The sequence below is a fragment of the Bombina bombina genome, chromosome 6, assembly GCF_027579735.1.
Source record: "Bombina bombina isolate aBomBom1 chromosome 6, aBomBom1.pri, whole genome shotgun sequence".
Lineage (NCBI taxonomy): Eukaryota > Metazoa > Chordata > Amphibia > Anura > Bombinatoridae > Bombina > Bombina bombina.
Window position 1 is genome coordinate 664,883,860 of NC_069504.1, and position 22,805 is coordinate 664,906,664.

Consider the following 22,805-nt stretch of genomic DNA (forward strand, 5'->3'; position numbering starts at 1 on the left):
ATTCGTATCTATCAAATGTATATTGCATCTATTGATCTATGTAATTCGTATCTATCAAATGTATATTGCATCTATTGATCTATGTAATTCGTATCTATCAAATGTATATTGCATCTATTGATCTATGTAATTCGTATCTATCAAATGTATATTGCATCTTTTGATCTATGTAATTCGTATCTATCAAATGTATATTGCATCTTTTGATCTATGTAATTCGTATCTATCAAATGTATATTGCATCTATTGATCTATGTAATTCGTATCTATCAAATGTATATTGCATCTTTTGATCTATGTAATTCGTATCTATCAAATGTATATTGCATCTATTGATCTATGTAATTCGTATCTATCATATGTATATTGCATCTATTGATCTATGTAATTCGTATCTATCAAATGTATATTGTATCTATTGATCTATGTAATTCTTATCTATCAAATGTATATTGTATCTATTAATCTATGTAATTTGTACCTATCCAATGTATATTGCATCTATTGATCTATGTAATCGATGTATCTATCTATCAAATCTCTCTATCTGTGTGTTTCGGGCAAATTTGAAGTAGGAGGGCCTACCAAGCATCTTTTTCCATCTCCCGGTTCCTAAAATCCATGCCATATACACCTCCCCCGATAGGGGGAGTAACAGGTATTAAACTGCTAAGAATAGTACTACTTAACACACCACTCATATCTGGTGGCACAATAGATTGCACGCGCAGTGCCCCAAATTTGAAGCAGGAGGACCAACCAAGCATCTTTTTCCATCTCCTAGTTCCAAAAATCCATGCCATATACACGTCCCCTGGCGGCGCAACTGCCTCTGGGAACCTTACCATGGGTCGCAGTCCGCATGTCTTATTGTAATTCTCTGTAAGGGAAAATATAAATCTATCAAATCTATCTATCGATCGTATCGATCAAATATATATTGCATCTATTGATCTATGGAATTTGTATCTATCATATGTATATTGCATCTATTGATCTATGGAATTCGTATCTATCAAATGTATATTGCATCTATTGATCTATGTAATTTGTATCTATCCAATGTATATTGCATCTATTGATCTATGTAATCGATGTATCTATCTATCAAATCTATCTGTCTCGTGGCCAGACTGTTTTGTGACAGCCACTTGTGTTTCAGCCAAATTTGAAGTAGGAGGACTGACCAAGCATCTTTTTCCATCTCCCGGTTCCTAAAATCCATGCCATATACACCTCCCCCGATAGGGGGAGTAACAGGTATTAAACTGCTAAGAATAGTACTACTTAACACACCACTCATATCTGGTGGCACAATAGATTGCACGCGCAGTGCCCCAAATTTGAAGCAGGAGGACTGACCAAGAATCTTTTTCCATCTCCCCGTTCCAAAAATACATGCCATATACACGTCCCCTGGCGGCGCAACTGCCTCTGGGAACCTTACCATGGGTCTCAGACCGCATGTCTTATTGTAATTCTCTGTAAGGGAAAATATAAGTCTATCAAATCTATCTATTTATCTATCTAACTATCAATCGTATCTATCAAATATATATTGATCTAAGTAATTTGTATCTATCAAATGTATATTGCATCTATTGATCTATGTAATTCGTATCTATCAAATGTATATTGCAATCTATTGATCTATGTAATTCATATCTATCAAATGTATATTGCAATCTATTGATCTATGTAATTCGTATCTATCAAATGTATATTGCATCTCTTGATCTATGTAATTCGTATCTATCAAATGTATATTGCATCTATTGATCTATGTAATTCGTATCTATCAAATGTATATTGCATCTTTTGATCTATGTAATTCGTATCTATCAAATGTATATTGCATCTTTTGATCTATGTAATTCGTATCTATCAAATGTATATTGCATCTATTGATCTATGTAATTCGTATCTATCATATGTATATTGCATCTATTGATCTATGTAATTCGTATCTATCAAATGTATATTGTATCTATTGATCTATGTAATTCTTATCTATCAAATGTATATTGTATCTATTAATCTATGTAATTTGTACCTATCCAATGTATATTGCATCTATTGATCTATGTAATCGATGTATCTATCTATCTAATCTCTCTATCTGTGTGTTTCGGGCAAATTTGAAGTAGGAGGGCCTACCAAGCATCTTTTTCCATCTCCCGGTTCCTAAAATCCATGCCATATACACCTCCCCCGATAGGGGGAGTAACAGGTATTAAACTGCTAAGAATAGTACTACTTAACACACCACTCATATCTGGTGGCACAATAGATTGCACGTGCAGTGCCCCAAATTTGAAGCAGGAGGACCAACCAAGCATCTTTTTCCATCTCCTGGTTCCAAAAATCCATGCTATATACACGTCCCCTGGCGGCGCAACTGCCTCTGGGAACCTTACCATGGGTCGCAGTCCGCATGTCTTATTGTAATTCTCTGTAAGGGAAAATATAAATCTATCAAATCTATCTATCGATCGTATCGATCAAATATATATTGCATCTATTGATCTATGGAATTTGTATCTATCATATGTATATTGCATCTATTGATCTATGGAATTCGTATCTATCAAATGTATATTGCATCTATTGATCTATGTAATTTGTATCTATCTAATGTATATTGCATCTATTGATCTATGTAATCGATGTATCTATCTATCAAATCTATCTGTCTCGTGGCCAGACTGTTTTGTGACAGCCACTTGTGTTTCGGCCAAATTTGAAGCAGGAGGACTGACCAAGCATCTTTTTCCATCTCCCGGTTCCAAAAATCCATGCCATATACACGTCCCCTGGCGGCGCAACTGCCTCTGGGAACCTTACCATGGGTCTCAGACCGCATGTCTTATTGTAATTCTCTGTAAGGGAAAATATAAGTCTATCAAATCTATCTATTTATCTATCTAACTATCAATCGTATCTATCAAATATATATTGCATCTATTGATCTAAGTAATTCGTATCTATCAAATGTATATTGCATCTATTGATCTATGTAATTAGTATCTATCAAATGTATATTGCAATCTATTGATCTATGTAATTCATATCTATCAAATGTATATTGCATCTATCGATCTATGTAATTCGTATCTATCAAATGTATATTGCATCTCTTGATCTATGTAATTTGTATCTATCAAATGTATATTACATCTATTGATCTATGTAGTTCGTATCTATCAAATGTATATTGCATCTATTGATCTATGTAATTCGTATCTATCAAATGTATATTGCATCTATTGATCTATGTAATTCGTATCTATCAAATGTATATTGCATCTTTTGATCAATGTAATTCGTATCTATCAAATGTATATTGCATCTTTTGATCTATGTAATTCGTATCTATCAAATGTATATTGCATCTATTGATCTATGTAATTCGTATCTATCAAATGTATATTGCATCTTTTGATCTATGTAATTCGTATCTATCAAATGTATATTGCATCTATTGATCTATGTAATTCGCATCTATCATATGTATATTGCATCTATTGATCTATGTAATTCGTATCTATCAAATGTATATTGCATCTATTGATCTATGTAATTCTTATCTATCAAATGTATATTGCATCTATTAATCTATGTAATTTGTATCTATCCAATGTATATTGCATCTATTGATCTATGTAATCGATGTATCTATCTATCTATCTATCTATCAAATCTATCTATCTCGTGGCCGGACTGTTTTGTGACAGCCACTTGTGTTTCGGCCAAATTTGAAGTAGAAGGACTGACCAAGCATCTTTTTCCATCTCCCAGTTCCTAAAATCCATGCCATATACACCTCCCCCGATAGGGGGAGTAACAGGTATTAAACTGCTAAGAATAGTACTACTTAACACACCACTCATATCTGGTAGCACAATAGATTGCACGCGCAGTGCCCCAAATTTGAAGCAGGAGGACCGACCAAGCATCCTTTTCCATCTCCCAGTTCCGAAAATCCATGCCATATACATGTCCCCTGGTGGCGCAACTGCCTCTGGTAACCTTACCATGGGTGTCAGCCCGAATGTCTTATTGTAATTCTCTGTAAGGGAAATTATATATCTATCAAATTTATCTTTTTATCTATCAAATCTATCTAACTATCAATCGTATCTATCAAATATATATTGCATCTATTGATCTATGTAATTCGTATCTATCAAATGTATATTGCATCTATTGATCTATGTTATTCGTATCTATCAAATGTATATTGCATCTATTGATCTATGTAATTTGTATCTATCAAATGTATATTGCATCTATTGATCTATGTAATTTGTATCTATCAAATGTATATTGCATCTTTTGATCTATGTAATTTGTATCTATCAAATGTATATTGCATCTATTGATCTATGTAATTCGTATATATCAAATGTATATTGCATCTATTGATCTATGTAAATCGTATCTATCAAATCTATATTGCATCTTTTGATCTATGTAATTCATATCTATCAAATGTATATTGCATCTATTGATCTATGTAATTCGTATCTATCAAATGTATATTGCATCTATTGATCTATGTAATTTGTATATATCATATGTATATTGCATCTATTGATCTATGTAATCTATGTATCTATCTATCAAATCTATCTATCTCGTGGTTGTGCAAATGGACTGTTTGCGGTTCGTTACACGGGAAGTTTAGTCTGTCACTGTGAAGCGGGTGTAAATCTTACACTACCTGATTGATACAACATCATACCTGATGTTTTAAAGCACGTTATTCCAAACAATTTAGGAATGTTAGGTGATTTAGGCCCTTTATGGCTTAAAACCAGACTCTGCATCAACTATGTAATTTTCCGTTGGAGTTTTGCCATGGATCCCCCTCCGGCATGCCACAGTCCAGGTGTTAGTCCCCTTGAAACAACTTTTCCATCACTATTGTGGCCAGAAAGAGTCCCTGTGGGTTTTAAAGTTTGCCTGCCTATTGAAGTCGATGGCGGTTCGCCCGGTTCGTGAACATTAGCGGAAGTTCGAGTCCGCCTTTCGCGAACCGAAATTTTTAGGTTTGCGACATCACTATTGACCAGTATAACAAAATATTCAAAACAAGAAACCATAACATAAGAATGATAAACTTTAAACAGGGACAAGGGCTCCTATCCACAAGTCAAATTATGCAGAGAGACATTGAGGGGAGTATTACAGACCCGTCCAGGTGCTCTTCTGGAGTGATTGTAAGAATGTGAAATTATTCATTAAAAAACGTAGACTATATAATAACAATTGGTTAGAATATTAACAGAACAGCAGTCAGTAGAGTGTATAAATCTGAGAATTGGCTAATATGAAAAACGTTAGTTCAGAAGAACCTATCTTGTATAAGAAGTAAGTTCCAATTAAGGACCTATGTTTATTCAAAGGATACAGTTACAAAGTAACTTAAAGGAGGAAATAGCGCTGGTGGAAAATCTGGATGTGTCCATAAAGAGTGGTTGTAAGTGGGATTAGATTCTCATCCATTTTCTGTTCCTTGGGAGCATTCTCCATTCAATTATATATTGTCACTGGACTTTTTTCGTGGGACTTTTGTCCATTGGGAGCTTTGCTTTTTTTTTCTCCCCAAAAGTTTTTTATTGAGGTGTTCAAAACATACATAAAGTGGTAAGACTTTAACATTCTAAGAGCATATTGCTTTTAGTACAGTACCAGAAGTTACAGCTCTATTAACATACAAATTGATGACAGTAATATCATATTGGTGTATATTAGAAAAAAAAAAACCAGATATCCGTCACAAAGATAATAGTAAAACCAACTAATGAATGTGCTGTGCGGACAAGTTATTTAATAAAGATACAATGAAGAGTAGTCTAGAACAATGTTGTAGGGCAAGGTCCTCTTTTTCTATATTCTAAATTGGGCAATGGTAACTACAGCTCAGGTATTTTATGGGCTAAATGGAAGATGACTCTTATGGAGATTAAAGGTAACTCATAGGGTCACTTTAGGGCTAATTAATAAATATCTAGTTCCATAGAGTCTTTAAAGTGTATATATGGTGAGCATAGTTGGTGAGTAGAAAATTGTGTAAAGGAGTACAGCGGGCAAGAGCTGCTCAAAGAAGAGTTGGGAAATATTTTAGAGGTATAGGATACAGATTGAGATTGAATATTGATGGAGGAGGTTAATAAATGTTGGCTGAGGATATATATCTCCTGAAAAGGAGAATAGAATATAGGAACATGGAGGCAGTTAGATTATGATTTGGGGAGGGAAGTAGCTGCGGGTGTATGTGGTTTTTCAGCTAGACTGATCATGGATTTGAAGATCTCTTTAGGGACAGACTAAGATATATAAAATATATATCTAAATATATAAAATATGTGTAATGTCAAAAAAGAGACCTAGGAGTTGGCAGTCATTAAATAGATTGCTGCTAGAGAAGACTGTGGAATATGGTTTAACATGAGGTTACGTCAGTGAATCATCAATACTACCAGGATGTGCTTGAATTAGTTATAGAGTACCGGGAAACATAATTAAACCTATAAGACATATAACTTATATCCAAATAGTGAAGCCAAAGCTTCAAGATAGAGAAAGTGCGCTAACAAGCTGAAAGTATACACACCATATAAGGAATTTAAGTGAAAATTTAATAAACATATAGAATAAGATACACAAATATATACACTAAAAATAGGGACGTCTCCCTGTAATGTAAATACAACTAGGAAAAAATCCTAATGAAAAAACAGGTTAAAACCTATAAATGATGAATAATGCAGATACTAATTGATAATCTATGACATAAAAAAGATATAGCATAAAAATGATAATTAAAAGATATGGCATAACAGTGATATCATAAAATAAAATAAAACTTAAAAGACAAGCACCAAGTTCATATATCAACACAGTGCAGGTGGCCGTATGCAAATGAATGCCGATATTGGAACAGTGGAAAGAAAATAACGGCTTGTACCACAAATAGATACAGTTTACTGTACCGCAAGTCAAGAGAGTGTTCAGAGGGTGTTATCGAGGAGAAGAAATCCTTCGGTCAAGGCTTGGACCGCGGATGCAGTAACTGCCGTTCCTGGAGATAGAAGTGTGCAAACCTCTGCACATGTGAGTCGGCGTCTGACGTCACAGGCTTCTCATCGGCTCCTCTCAGGGTGTTACTCGCTGCTCCAGCAGCGTAAAGGAAAAGCAGCTGATTGCTGTGTCCTGGTGGGAACTTTCTGTGAAGGCAGACTTGGCTGCTGTAGGTATGTTTAATGATCCAATACAATAGTGGGGCACAAGTTATCCCTCACCTTGGGATATTCAAAGATGCTGGTAACCCGGGTTTAAAGTTGCAGTACAGGCTGTACTGAAATATCCCTTGCTGTTTCAAAGTCACAGTGTCACAGTGTCACAAATGCAAGCGATGCGTTTCGCCCTCCCTTGGGCTTTATCAAGAATCCTATATTGTGAGTCTACTCGTGTATTATGCCACCTATAGGTGTAGTATATCATTAAGCGTTGATACCAGAGTTCGTGTGTGTATTGTATTACTGACCTGCTTATTCAAACAGGGCTTGCAAGATAACACGTAGTTGGTTACATTGGCTAAATAATAGTATAGGTTGTCAGAATCTCACAGACTGCGATTCTGAATTGATATTAGCCAGTAGAAGTAGTTTAATACGTATAATTGGTTGTGGCTAAATTGGCTATATATCAATATTGGTTGTCAGGATCTCCCAAACTGAGATTCTAAATTCATGTCACTAAATAGCACTAGTTTCAAACATATAATTAGTTGTGACTGAGATTTACTTGTGTCGTGTGATTATTAAAGTTATTTCAATAGAGTTCAGTTGAATGATATAGATATTTAGTTCAAAGTTCAATTGATGCAGCAATATATGTTACAAATTTTATTGCATTGTATCATTTTTGAATGTGCTCATGTAAATATAATTTAATTGCTGAAGGAACTACCTGCAACTTTTCAGTTAAAGTTGTATGGTTTGTTAACATGTAGTAAACCGCTTCTAGTGTCCTCTATTTTTTTGATATTATGTTAGCTGTGTCTTAGCTTTAAGAGAAATATCTTAAACTTTATTATTTATAAGTTTGTTAAAGTCACAGTATTGGTGTTCTTGGAAAACAACACACACTTGTACTCTGTTAGTGTCTGGTATTTGGATTTTAAATGATTGAGATTTAATAGTGTTTGTACATTTTCATATCACAGTATTGCTCTCTTGTGAAATAACTCCCACCGCTATTTTGTTGGTAAGCGTTATTGTTATAACGATATAGAGTCCGTTTTATTATTTTCAAATATCTCCCACCACTGTTCTGTTAGTAAGCATAGTTGTTATCACGGTATAGAATCAGTTTTTTACTATACAATATCTCCCACCGGTACGGTGTTAGTAAGCATTATTGTAGTAATGGTATACAGCCGGTTTTGTTGCTGGTTATAGGCTGACAGGTAAAGCCCAGTGTTGCCCTTATCTACTTTTGGCGCTTTCGTGTTTAAATTATTTAGCCGTTAATACAATCTTGCACACAAGCGGTAGCTGTAATTTAGAAAGTAGCCATTACTATCTTGTAGCCAGTACTATATTGATCCCATGTCAGTCTTCAGTACCACTGACCTCCCTTGTTTTCGTTTTCAGTTTAATAAAGACTCAAGTATATTGCCTCAATTAAATAACAAATTTACATTTAGCATTAATAATGGTTAGCATCTAAAAATACAGGAGTTCGCAATGACTCCTCACCATTTCCTTAAATCCCTAACATGTTTCGCTGTCTAACACGGCTTTTTCAAAGGGTTATCGCGATTGCACTGTTTGCATACGCCTTATAAACCCGATTGGTAGTTAGCTCCATCCAATGGGAAATAACTATGCAGGTGGAATGATCATCATTTAGTCACAAGTCTTCTGGGTAATGTAGTTTTTATGCGAGGCTTGTATTTGACACTAAGTTTTACTAGTGCCTGAAATTATTTACGTCTATAATTAACGTTTAAACGTTAACTTTAGCCTTGATCCAGACCGGATTACTATGTTGGATATATTGCTCTATTAATTTACAACAATATTATTGTAGGTTTTTTTCCGAAGGAACTCCATGTATTAACTTCATGATTGCTTTTGTAAACAGAGAAGTATTATTATTTGTCACTTGAAGAAGAAGTCATTAGCAGAATGCAAATTTTATTATGGGGATCTTTGCTTTAAATAAAAAAGTGACGGTTAAACACTGTATACCTTGGGTTTCTTATTTGTTATACTATTGATAGACCCTAAAGGTACTATTGTTATGCTTAGATGGGACCTTAAAAAATAGTCATAATGAATAACTAGAACTTATATACATAAGTTAAAAATAGTGCATAGAATATACTCGAGTGTGCACTGGAATGTGAGTAAAAGAAATTATAATATTTTACAAAATTGTGTCTTATAATGGACTTTATATGATTCAGTGATTTAAACATATTTTTAAGGGGAAATTGTGACGTGATTATGGGTAAGTACCCCTGTGGGTAACATTAGTGTTAGTGGTTGGTGTTGATGTCCTGAAAATTTTAAACAATTCATTAAAGGGGTGGTTAGATCGGCAGGAGTGGGAGAGGGAGAAAGTGAAAATTAATTGAAAAAAGAGAAAAGAAAGAAAGAAAAGATGTGTCATTGTGCAAGAAAAGGTGCTAAGATGTATTGGGATTACGGTGTCTCCAGTTATTGATCCCATTTTCATTATTATATTTTGTGATATTTGCCACTATGTCATAAGATAATGTCGGTTCTCACATTTCCTGATTATGATGATTTTATTATCTTTAATTTTGTTCCATTTAGGGAAATATATCAATTGAATTATCACTGGCTAAAGTAATTAGGTTTTTGGGTAGTTATAATCTTGGCCATAATGGACAGATGTTTAGTGGTTATGGTTTCATTAAAATATTTGTATTCTCATTAATTTTGTGCCCTATCTACTTGTATCACTGGCTACAGTAGTCTGAAATATGGTGATTATAATTCAGTTAGAGTCATATTTGTTCCACCTTTGAGTCTCTAGTATGTATAATCGTCTATTGTTGACATGGTGGATTCTTCTGAATTATATCCTAGCTAAATGTAAGAAATACTACGTTGGAATGACAACAAGAAAAATAAGAACCAGACTTCAGGAGCACCTGAGGAATATTAAAAATGCCGACAAGGACCTCAAAGATGGCAAAAAAATTACTTCTGTGGCCAGACACTTCCTTAATCATCATCAATCAAGACAAAATGAAGTAAAATGCTTTGGCCTACAAAAAATCTCCCTAGGTATTCGGGGAGGTGACCTGGAAACAAGATTATTACAAGCAGAGACAAAATGGATATTTTTGCTCAACAGTGTCCAACCACATGGACTTAATGAACAAAATAATTTCAGCTCTTTTCTTTAAAGTGCAATAAATCCATATAAAATATCTTCAAAATACAAGAGTTAGATACACTCTGGAAACTTTAACTCCAATAATGAATAAAATAATTTTAGCTCTTTTCTTTAAAGTGTAATAAATCAATATAAAATATCTTCAAAATACAAGAATTAAATTTACTCTTGAAACTTTAACTACAATAAGAAAAACAGGCAGAAGACAACTACCAATATAAAGGAAAAAGCTAAAACAATACGTAAAATATTAAGATTAATAAACATGACACATACTATTCTATAACAAACACAATATTTTTAAGTAGGTATGAAAGAAAACAGGAACGCATAACAATAGATTTTATCAAGCTCAAAAGCTTCAATAATGAATCAAATAAAAGAAGACTAATGAATTGAAGGAGCCATTAGCTAGGATATAATTCAGAAGAATCCACCATGTCAACAATAGACGATTATACATACTAGAGACTCAAAGGTGGAACAAATATGACTCTAACTGAATTATAATCACCATATTTCAGACTACTGTAGCCAGTGATACAAGTAGATAGGGCACAAAATTAATGAGAATACAAATATTTTAATGAAACCATAACCACTAAACATCTGTCCATTATGGCCAAGATTATAACTACCCAAAAACCTAATTACTTTAGCCAGTGATAATTCAATTGATATATTTCCCTAAATGGAACAAAATTAAAGATAATAAAATCATCATAATCAGGAAATGTGAGAACCGACATTATCTTATGACATAGTGGCAAATATCACAAAATATAATAATGAAAATGGGATCAATAACTGGAGACACCGTAATCCCAATACATCTTAGCACCTTTTCTTGCACAATGACACATCTTTTCTTTCTTTCTTTTCTCTTTTTTCAATTAATTTTCACTTTCTCCCTCTCCCACTCCTGCCGATCTAACCACCCCTTTAATGAATTGTTTAAAATTTTCAGGACATCAACACCAACCACTAACACTAATGTTACCCACAGGGGTACTTACCCATAATCACGTCACAATTTCCCCTTAAAAATATGTTTAAATCACTGAATCATATAAAGTCCATTATAAGACACAATTTTGTAAAATATTATAATTTCTTTTACTCACATTCCAGTGCACACTCGAGTATATTCTATGCACTATTTTTAACTTATGTATATAAGTTCTAGTTATTCATTATGACTATTTTTTAAGGTCCCATCTAAACATAATAATAGTACCTTTAGGGTCTATCAATAGTATAACAAATAAGAAACCCAAGGTATACAGTGTTTAACCGTCACTTTTTTATTTAAAGCAAAGATCCCCATAATAAAATTTGCATTCTGCTAATGACTTCTTCTTCAAGTGACAAATAATAATACTTCTCTGTTTACAAAAGCAATCATGAAGTTAATACATGGAGTTCCTTCGGAAAAAACCTACAATAATATTGTTGTAAATTAATAGAGCAATATATCCAACATAGTAATCCGGTCTGGATCAAGGCTAAAGTTAACGTTTAAACGTTAATTATAGACGTAAATAATTTCAGGCACTAGTAAAACTTAGTGTCAAATACAAGCCTCGCATAAAAACTACATTACCCAGAAGACTTGTGACTAAATGATGATCATTCCACCTGCATAGTTATTTCCCATTGGATGGAGCTAACTACCAATCGGGTTTATAAGGCGTATGCAAACAGTGCAATCGCGATAACCCTTTGAAAAAGCCGTGTTAGACGGCGAAACATGTTAGGGATTTAGGGAAATGGTGAGGAGTCATTGCGAACTCCTGTATTTTTAGATGCTAACCATTATTAATGCTAAATGTAAATTTGTTATTTAATTGAGGCAATATACTTGAGTCTTTATTAAACTGAAAACGAAAACAAGGGAGGTCAGTGGTACTGAAGACTGACATGGGATCAATATAGTACTGGCTACAAGATAGTAATGGCTACTTTCTAAATTACAGCTACCGCTTGTGTGCAAGATTGTATTAACGGCTAAATAATTTAAACACGAAAGCGCCAAAAGTAGATAAGGGCAACACTGGGCTTTACCTGTCAGCCTACAACCAGCAACAAAACCGGCTGTATACCATTACTACAATAATGCTTACTAACACCGTACCGGTGGGAGATATTGTATAGTAAAAAACTGATTCTATACCGTGATAACAACTATGCTTACTAACAGAACAGTGGTGGGAGATATTTGAAAATAATAAAACGGACTCTATATCGTTATAACAATAACGCTTACCAACAAAATAGCGGTGGGAGTTATTTCACAAGAGAGCAATACTGTGATATGAAAATGTACAAACACTATTAAATCTCAATCATTTAAAATCCAAATACCAGACACTAACAGAGTACAAGTGTGTGTTGTTTTCCAAGAACACCAATACTGTGACTTTAACAAACTTATAAATAATAAAGTTTAAGATATTTCTCTTAAAGCTAAGACACAGCTAACATAATATCAAAAAAATAGAGGACACTAGAAGCGGTTTACTACATGTTAACAAACCATACAACTTTAACTGAAAAGTTGCAGGTAGTTCCTTCAGCAATTAAATTATATTTACATGAGCACATTCAAAAATGATACAATGCAATAAAATTTGTAACATATATTGCTGCATCAATTGAACTTTGAACTAAATATCTATATCATTCAACTGAACTCTATTGAAATAACTTTAATAATCACACGACACAAGTAAATCTCAGTCACAACAATTTATATGTTTGAAACTAGTGCTATTTAGTGACATGAATTTAGAATCTCAGTTTGGGAGATCCTGACAACCAATATTGATATATAGCCAATTTAGCCACAACCAATTATACGTATTAAACTACTTCTACTGGCTAATATCAATTCAGAATCGCAGTCTGTGAGATTCTGACAACCTATACTATTATTTAGCCAATGTAACCAACTACGTGTTATCTTGCAAGCCCTGTTTGAATAAGCAGGTCAGTAATACAATACACACACGAACTCTGGTATCAACACTTAATGATATACTACACCTATAGGTGGCATAATACATGAGTAGACTCACAATATAGGATTTATAACCTATTCTATTCAACCTAACACCACTATATATGGTATCTATCAGACTAGCTCTGAGTGAACACACTAAAGTGTTAACCCCAACTCTACGGAGCCAATTTTGCTTAACCATTTCATAGTTATAATACTACTCTAAACGGTTCTAACTAGAAAGTAGGGATATTAAATCCCAAGGCAGTTTATATCCAGAAATCTCCAGTTAGCTGTAGTCAGTACTGACACATAATATAGGGGCCACATACGTATTAAATACTAAGTACTGATCTGGACTCCATTTATAAGTATATTTAACCCCCTGTTGGTTGTACCTATACTACACGACCCCCCCTACAGAGAATAATACAAATAGAGACTCTTACCCTGGTATTATTAGCCTACTCTATTACTTTACATAATCTTACTTAGCACACATTTTGGTTAAGTGTTTTTAATTCATTTTTTGTTTTCCGCAAATTTTAGCACTGTGAATTAATAAACGTTAAGTTTTAATTTAGTTAGATTTAGTATATTTGGGAACAAGTGTTGTCTTTACTAACATTTCACCACTTTGAGCCTTGTGATTAAAAAAGCATAAAATTACAAGCTCTCGAGTGCTATAAGTGTACTCCTTTCTGTGGTTATCTCTTTAACCACATCCAGCCTTCATAGTCTATATACAGTACACAGCACCACAGACTCTTATACTACAGCATTGATCTGGGATATACTTCCCAGTCTGTCATATATAGAGATCTAGAGCTTCTTAGCATAATAATCCTTTCACTAAAAAAGTAGTGCCATTGGTTTTCTCTTTCTGTTACCAAGGAGTTTAAACTAACTTGTTTTAAGAGATACGGACACATACATAAATGATATAATAAAGAAATGTATTTACAAGTAACAGTACAACAGTAATAGTTCAAGAATTAAAAAAAAACTTTAACACCAATAGTTACTTACTTACTATTTTAATGGGATGAACACAGTTTCTGAATATTTGGTGGAATATTAGACACTCGCACTTTTAAGCTTCCCCTTCCTATCCATATATCAAGAGCAGGAACAGCAATGCACTACTGGGAGCTAGCTGCAAAAAAACCCCACTGACCAGCTCAGCGTTTAAGCTGCCGCTCTCAGAGCTCTGCAAGTCCAATTGACTACTGCCCACACTGCAAACACACTGCTGTCCCACTCACTGACTACACATGCAGCCACGATCCGATTAAGGAGACTACACGTGCAGTCAGGTGCCAATGTGCCATTAAAGCCGCCAATGGGAATAGTTTCAGTTCCCACTGAGCTGCGCCAATAGGTTAAGATGATCTGTGACCCCCTAGGTATCAATCACGTGTCAACCATGTGATATGCGTAGCAGGCAGGTAGAAAGTCAGAAACCAAAAAAAAAACATTTAAAAAAATTAAAATTTAAAAAAAATTGTGCTGAAGCAGGGACACACCTACACACTGCTGCCGACACACTAGTGTGTCCCGACACACAGTTTGGAAAGCACTGTCCTAATTAATACAAAATCAAGCAGACTACAGTATATACTAATTGCATACCTTCCCTAACTAATCTATTTAAACTCCATTCAAATACAAATGTGGCCCTGACCTGACTCATATTCATTTATTGTGAACTAATGGAGAGGGGGGGGGGGGGGAACTGCAGCCTGAATCTTAAAGGGTTAACAGCAAACTAGGTAAACTACCTTTGATATCTTCTGCAGCTGCTGTGCTGAGCAATAAGAAACTTTCAGATCATTTGCTTTTTCTGTTTCCAGACATGGCTACGGCTGATCTGTGATACTAGCTAATGTGCGACATGTCACGTGCTACAGTATATATACACAGATCCTGTATGTGACAGTCAGAGGGGAACTATATAATAAAAATCTGTATATAAGGGACTGAGGAGGGGTCTGTGACAGAGGGAACCTCTATAATATTAATCTGTATATAAGAAACTGGGGAGGGGTCTGTGTGTGAGGCATAGGGAACCTCTACATTGTGTTAAATTTTTATTAATTAAGTTTTGGACATCTCTATAATACTGTATATCTCTTCATGAGATGCTATAGGAGGGGAGCAGCAATGTTCTACTGTGAGCTAGCTGAGCATGTTGGGTGAGTCAATAACAAGAGACATATATGTGCATCCACCAATCTTAAGCTAAATCCCAGTAGTCCATTGCTGCTCCTGAATCTACCCAGGTATGCTTTTCAACAAATGATAGGAAGTTATTTAAGTAACTTAGATAATAGACGTTAATTGTAATGAATGGTGTTTAAAATTGTATGCTTAATTTGATTCATTAAAGGGACAGTAAAGTCATAATTAGACATTCATGATTTAGACAGGTCATAACATTTTAAACAACTTTCCAATTTACTTCTATTATTTAAAAGTGTTGTGTTTTGTTTCTTTAATTGTTACTTTTTTTTCCGCGTGGGGTGGGGCCGGGGTGGAAGTAACTGGTCTTGCCTAGGGCACAAAATAGTCTAGCACCGGCCCTGTCTGCTCATGAGGCTATACCTCCCCGATCCGGCCGGTATCTGATCGCTAAAGCTCCAACCTCTAGGACTGTTGCTACGGCTTATCAGGAGGCCAGCTGCACCATCCCAATTTCCACATAATGAAAGTTCTGCGTAGTATCTCTCATCCTGCGCAGTAGAGACAAAACCATCAGAGACAGACCTGTTCCTAAGTGGTGTAGCATTATGTTGCCTTTTTATCTCATAAGCCTGTGAGAGGCTGGTTTCCGTGTTGTCCGTTATGGGATAGTGCTCCTTTGCGACAGCTGGAAACTCTGCACTTCGTAGATTGCCTTCTACCTTCTCCGCCATTTTAGGTGCATAGCTTACTCCTTCTTCACTAGCGTTTTTAATGGTGAGTGTAAGGTCTTGGAAGCAGTTAAACACCCGCAGCTCCAACTTCATAAGTAGGGCCTGTACCAGTAAGTAATGGTCTTCCTCCATGATCGGATTAAGTGATGTGGTGTAGACTCAATTTTCATTAAGATTAGCACCGCTCTAACCCAGGCGGTCGGGGGGAGGATGCATAGGAGCTCTCGTGTAGGCCTTCAATTGTGCTCCAAAGCAGGCTAAATAAGTTCTCTGAAAGTTCATGTGAGGCGAATGTATTAAGTCAGGATCAGCCTGTAGTAAGGCATTCGCACAAGATGAATCTGAGGTGAATTAAGTAGAAACTTCAGATAAAATTAGATTTTTGTTAGGAGGTATTTAGGGAGCTTCATGAAATGCAACCTATCATGGCCGCTGCGTAGCCACGCCCCCAGAGCTTTTCTTTTTAAGTTGCAGTGTATCGTCTTTTGGAGGAACATCCCCCGCAATGGATGGTGGAGTGGGTTGGGGTATTTCCAGTTGCCCGAAAAAGTCCTCTAAGTCATCTTGTGTTTGGTAGGTGAAACTTTTGGTTTTTTTTCATGACCTTCAAGCTGAGGTGAAAGCCCCATCTGTAGGATAGGCCATGCTCTTTTAGGTGTAGAGGGAGAAATCTGGTTTCTTTGTGGTTTTGTAATGTTATCAGACTATGGTCATGTAGAGTTGTAGATGAGTTCCTTTGTATAAAAAAATGCTGTTTTTGCCTAGAAGCGGTCGCAATTCGTTTCTTATCAGTAAATTTGTGAAATTTCAGGATAACATCTCTTGGAGGTTCAGAATCTTTAGGTGGTGATCTTAGGGCTTTATGAGCTCTATCTGATTGAAGTTCTGGTAGTTAAGGGTCGTTCAACAGGGTTTTGAAAATCCCCTGGATGTAGGTTATCATGAGTAATGTTTTCAGGGATACCCCTGTTCTGTCTTCTGCCCCTATTGTCGAGATCTTCAAGTTTAGTTTGTAAGAAGGTGATGTGAGATTCTTGTGCATTGATTTTCCTAGTGAGTAGGTCGATGTCTGAGGCTTGTGATTCAGCTTTTTCTTCAAGAAACTCTACTCTACCACCAAGATCTGCACCATCTCTTTTTACTTCTGCAAGGCCTCCTTCCTTAACCAAACGACCAACCTGTTGTAGGAAGGAGGCAAAGTTTGATTTTGTTGGTAATTCTTTCAGATCAGCACACGTTATTGGGTATCACTGTCATTTCCAATTTACTTTTATCATCAAATTTGCTTTGTTTTCTTGGTATTCTTAGTTGAAAGCTAAACCTAGGTAGGCTCATATGCTAATGTCTAAGCCCTTAAAAGCCACCTTTTATCTAAGTGCATTTGGACAGTTTTTCACAGCTAGATAGTGCTAGTTCATGTGTGACATATAGATAACATTGTGCATACTCTCTGGAGTTATTTATGAGTCAGCAATGATTGGTTAACATGCAAGTCTGTAAAAAAAATAACGGAAATAAGGGGGCATTCTGCAGAGGCTTAGATACAAGATAATCATAGAGGTAAAAAGTATATTAATAAAACAGTGTTGATTATGCAAAAGTGGGGAATGGGTAATAAAGGGGTTATCTATCTTTTTAAACAATGAAAATTCTGCAGTACACTGTCTCTTTTAGTAAAAGATACTTCATGTATTTATTCTCAATGATTCATTAGTTGACACTTTGTTATAGTTATCATTTAGTTGTAGCTTAGTCCCAGATATTTAGAGTATACACCATGATATGGCAGAGCATCTGCTCAATTTTATATTTTGTGTAATGGCTACCAGAGGCTCAACATATTTGGTTATTTAATTTGCAGCCTTGGCTTTCTATTTGTTTTAAGTGAAGCATTCAATTCAATAGTTGGTACTATACCATTGTCCTTCTATAGTCGAAAGGAAGGTGTTTAATCTAATATTTAAAAAAAAATGCAGTTTCCTATATGAAAATGAGGTTTATTATATAAGACCCATGCATGACCCTCTTTATTTCAGGATACCTTCTGTTATTATCATAATTTTTAGATCAATAGAAAAAGATATATAGGTATAGGTATATACAGATATATAGATATAGAAATATGTATTTAAGAATAAAAAGAACATATTCTGCTATGTGAAGATCATTGGAATGTGAAATAATAATATTTGAGGTTTAACATTCTTGAACAAACATGGTCGAGTTAGCGCACGTGTATGGGTTTTATTTTTTTTGTTTAAGTTTTCAGACTCCGTTGAAGTCTATTGGAGAAGAAGTTAACACGGTTTTAATTTGTAATATGAGTGCAACCCGCACACGCAAAAAAGTCTCCATCTAGCAAATTTAACATGCTAGAGAGAGTGCTAAATAGCGCTCCACTCGTAATCTGGTCCATTGTGTGTAAATTATGTGGATCCTGGCCGAGTAAAATGTTAGACCTCTGACTCAGGTCTTTGCCTCAGTTTTACTAACATTTGGAAGTACTTTTTAATCATAGGTAACAAATTCATTATTCTTAAAGGTATATGCATTTTAGTTAAGGTATATTCTACTTTTATGTCTTTCATGATTCAGATAGAGCATGTCATTTTAAACAATTTTCCAATTTACTTTTATCACCAATTTTGCTTTGTTCTCTTGGTATTCTTAGTTGAAAGATTAACCTAGGAGGTTCATATGCTAATTTCTTAGACCTTGAAGCCCACCTCTTGCAGATTGCATTTTAACAGTTTTTCACCACTAGAGGGTGTTAGTTCATGTATTTCATATAGATAACACTGTGCTTGTGCACGAGAAGTTATCTGGGAGCAGGCACTGATTGGCTAGACTGCAAGTCTGTCAAAAGAACTGAGAAAAGGGGCAGTTTGCAGAGGCTTAGATACAAGATAATCACAGAGGTTAAAAGTATATTATTATAACTGTGTTAGTTATGCAAAACTAGGAAATGGGTAATGAAGGGATTATCTATCTTTTAAAACAATAAAAATTCTGGTGTAGACTGTCCCTTTAAACCTGTAACAGCTAAGTATTATTTCAAGATTTGTATCGCTTTTTATTTAAAGATATGAATGTTCCTTGGAATTCTCTTCAGCAGATATAATGATATCATATGTGTTTATTTAATATAGTGTATGCATACAAGTTAAACATGTTTGATAAATCAACATAAACATGTTCTTATCTGTTAAGTATATTGTAACATCCATTGCAAGATCCTTAATTGAACTGAGATTTATAAAAGTAGAGTAATATACGTAAGAATGGGCAACTTTAAAAATGAAGCCTGATATTCTTTTAATTGGTAAGTAATACAGATAATGACAGTGACATGCAGTGAGGTCAGAGGCTGGTGAGGCACTAGATATGATACGCCGGAGAAAAACATGTACAGAGGGCCGCAAGTACCCCCAACAGGGCAGGTTTAAATGATAGCTGAACCAGTGCACAGGTGACATAATCAGGTGATGGGTGAGAGCAAGTTAGTAACCACTGAGTTACTGATCAGCTGATTACTTCACCTGTGCACTGATTCAGCTATAATGGAAACCTGGCCTGTTGTGGGTACTTGAGGACCATTGTTAAGAAACACTCCACTAAAACACCAGCTCATCGGAAATGTATTGATTACCTGGAGAATAAAGCACACATACTCTGCTCACTGACATCCACACACACTCTGCTCACATACACACTCACACAATTTTGTGGCACTGTGCCAGTTACTAAGCAATTAGAATGATACACAATCTCTTCTCTACTCACTACTGTATTGTAAAAATAGAAATAATTTACCATACAAGTTTTACACAAAGGACAAGTTATCAATACTGCCAACACAGCTGCTGCAATATGGTGTTCAAGAAACCCACGTGCACATTCCACTTAGGTATGCTCTTCAACAAAGGACTCCAAAGGATACCAAAAGAATGAAGTACATAATAAAAGTAAAATAGAAAGTTTATTTATTTTTGTGCAATTTCTATCTGAATGATGGGAATGTAATTATGACTTTCATGTTCCTTTCAAAAACTAATTTGGTTTGCTGACATGGGGCCAGTAACAGTTGATGCTAATTCTCAAAATATAAATAACTAGAAAAGTCTATTAAAATAGCATGCTCTACCTCAATCATTAAAGTTTAATTTTAAATGTCTCCCTTTGACTATGTGTTTAACCAGTTACTTTACAGTGGCATTATTTCTAAAAACATTTAACTGCAATAATTACATATATTTTTTTAAATGACTCATTATCTCCTTTTTATTAATATAAACTTGTATAAAAGCAGCACATATTAAAAACACAATGCAACAGCTTTCAATTGACTTGTGAATTACAAGTTAACAGCAGTCTTTAAATAAATGGAGACACAGAGAAAAATAAAAATAGATTCTGCATCCTCTGACTGAATAGACATAACATATATGGAGTTTGTACCTAATTAAATCAAATAACCATGAAAAAGGGAGGCTTAGCAATATTCAATGTCAAAAACATTAATTTAAATAATGTGGGCACTGCACACTTAACTTCAAACTCTGGGTTTTAAATTATGGATTTAAATTTGAATTGACCCTTTGAATTCCTGTCAGTATTGGGTTATGCTCACTTACTGTCCTCCCCTGTTAATGAGCTGTGTCTGAACACAATTTGTGAATCACAAGAGATGTAGAATACTACTTTACTCTTCTGCTTGGTGTCATCTGTTCTTAGGTTACCTCAGCTTCCAGTTGTGTCACATGACACTGCTCACTGCATCCTCCTTCTGATTAATCTATATATCCTTCACTTGCTAGGAGGCATCAAGATGGGTGCCTCCAATTGGTCCCAATATTGACAGAACACAGGTGGCGCTGCAGCACAGCTTTTCCTTTGACCCATGTACTGCAATGGAGAAAAGCGTTCCTGTACCTGCCTCTCCATAGCATTACATGGGGGGAAAATATTTTTTTTTTGTATTAATTAAAATTTAATTAAGCTTTGGCCACATATGGCAGGGTAGGCACTGCCTCCCCTGCCTCCTATGAGTGCACGTCCCTGGATAATGATATTCTCCAAAGACTGAACAATCTATTTACAACCCTGTTAGTGTTTTTCTTATTAATAGGTTATGATAAATTATCCTAGGACACACCTATGATGATCAATCATTCATATATATCAGGACTTTGATGAACAGTTTTGTAATAAAGTCCTATTATGAAGAAAACTACTGTGCTATTATTGGAGGGAAACCAATTTTTTTATAATAAGTAGCGAATAATCTCTGTTTTTTTTTTGTTTTTTTTTACCAATTTCTTTTTAGAGCCTCTTTCACATCTTTGTTTCTTAGGGTATAGATAAGAGGATTCAGCATTGGGGCCACAACACTATAGAACAAAGCAGCCATTTTATCCTGCTTATGGACATGACTTGCTCCAGGTCTCATGTACATAAATATGATGGTCCCATAAAACAAAGTAACCACAGTGACATGGGAAGCACAGGTAGAGAAAGCCTTCTTTCCAACAGAAGAACTTATCTTTAAAATGCTTGTAATAATATATACATATGTCATAAGGATTAGGAAAAATGGAATCATAACCACCAAAATAGCGCAAAAGAAAATAACAGTCTTGTTAAGGGAAGCATCCATGCAAGCTAGTTCTAGAAGAACAGGCACCTCACAGAAAAAATGGTTGATTACATTAGGACCACAGAAAGGCAATCTTAATGCAAACAGTGTGTGTATTAATGAGTTCATAAGACCTCCAAACCATGATCCAGTCGCCATCTTAATGCAGAGAGTGGGATGCATTATTCTGGTGTAGTGTAACGGGCAACATATTGCTGCATACCGGTCATAAGCCATGACCATAAGTAGATAACACTCTGTACCCCCCAAGGAGAGATGGATACACATTTGTGTTATACACCCCGCAAAGGAAATGCTTTTCTTCACAGACAAGAAGTTAACCAGCATGTTGGGAACAATTGTTGATGTGTGCCAGATGTCTAAAAAGGATAAGTTACTCAAGAAGAAATACATTGGGGTATGAAGCTGAGAATCCATCTTGCTGATAAAAATGATAACGATATTACCTATTAATGACATGATGTAAAATGATGCAAATACAACAAACAGCACAATCTGTGTCATGGGATGACTGGAGAGACCCAGAAGGATGAATTCAACCACAGAGCTATGATTTCTCATTCTAGATCCCAGCTGAGCTCTGGAATAAAAATAATACAATGGAAAAAAAGGGCAAATGATCATCATATATATATCAAAATGAAGTAATTCTTAACTGAAACTAAATAATTGATGCTATTTATACAATTCTGTTTATTAAAACAGACTTCATATGAAAAGTTTTTTTTCTTTTATTTTAGGCTTGTGACAATTTTTGCTTGTACTTTTGTAGAAGTAGTCAGTATCCCCC

The 22,805-nt window shown here is 35.0% G+C and overlaps 1 protein-coding gene across 1 annotated transcript; it reads right to left on the bottom strand.

Moving 5' to 3' along the window:
• Positions 1–17,228: 17,228 nt before the first annotated feature.
• On the bottom strand, positions 17,229–22,576 carry LOC128664553 (olfactory receptor 2G3-like). The gene is made up of 3 exons (XM_053719371.1): positions 21,678–22,576; positions 21,297–21,309; positions 17,229–17,537 (listed from the first exon to the last, which is right to left on the bottom strand). The coding sequence occupies exons 1-3, from the start codon at positions 22,574–22,576 to the stop codon at positions 17,229–17,231; spliced, it is 1,221 nt and encodes a 406-aa protein (XP_053575346.1).
• Positions 22,577–22,805: the final 229 nt, after the last annotated feature.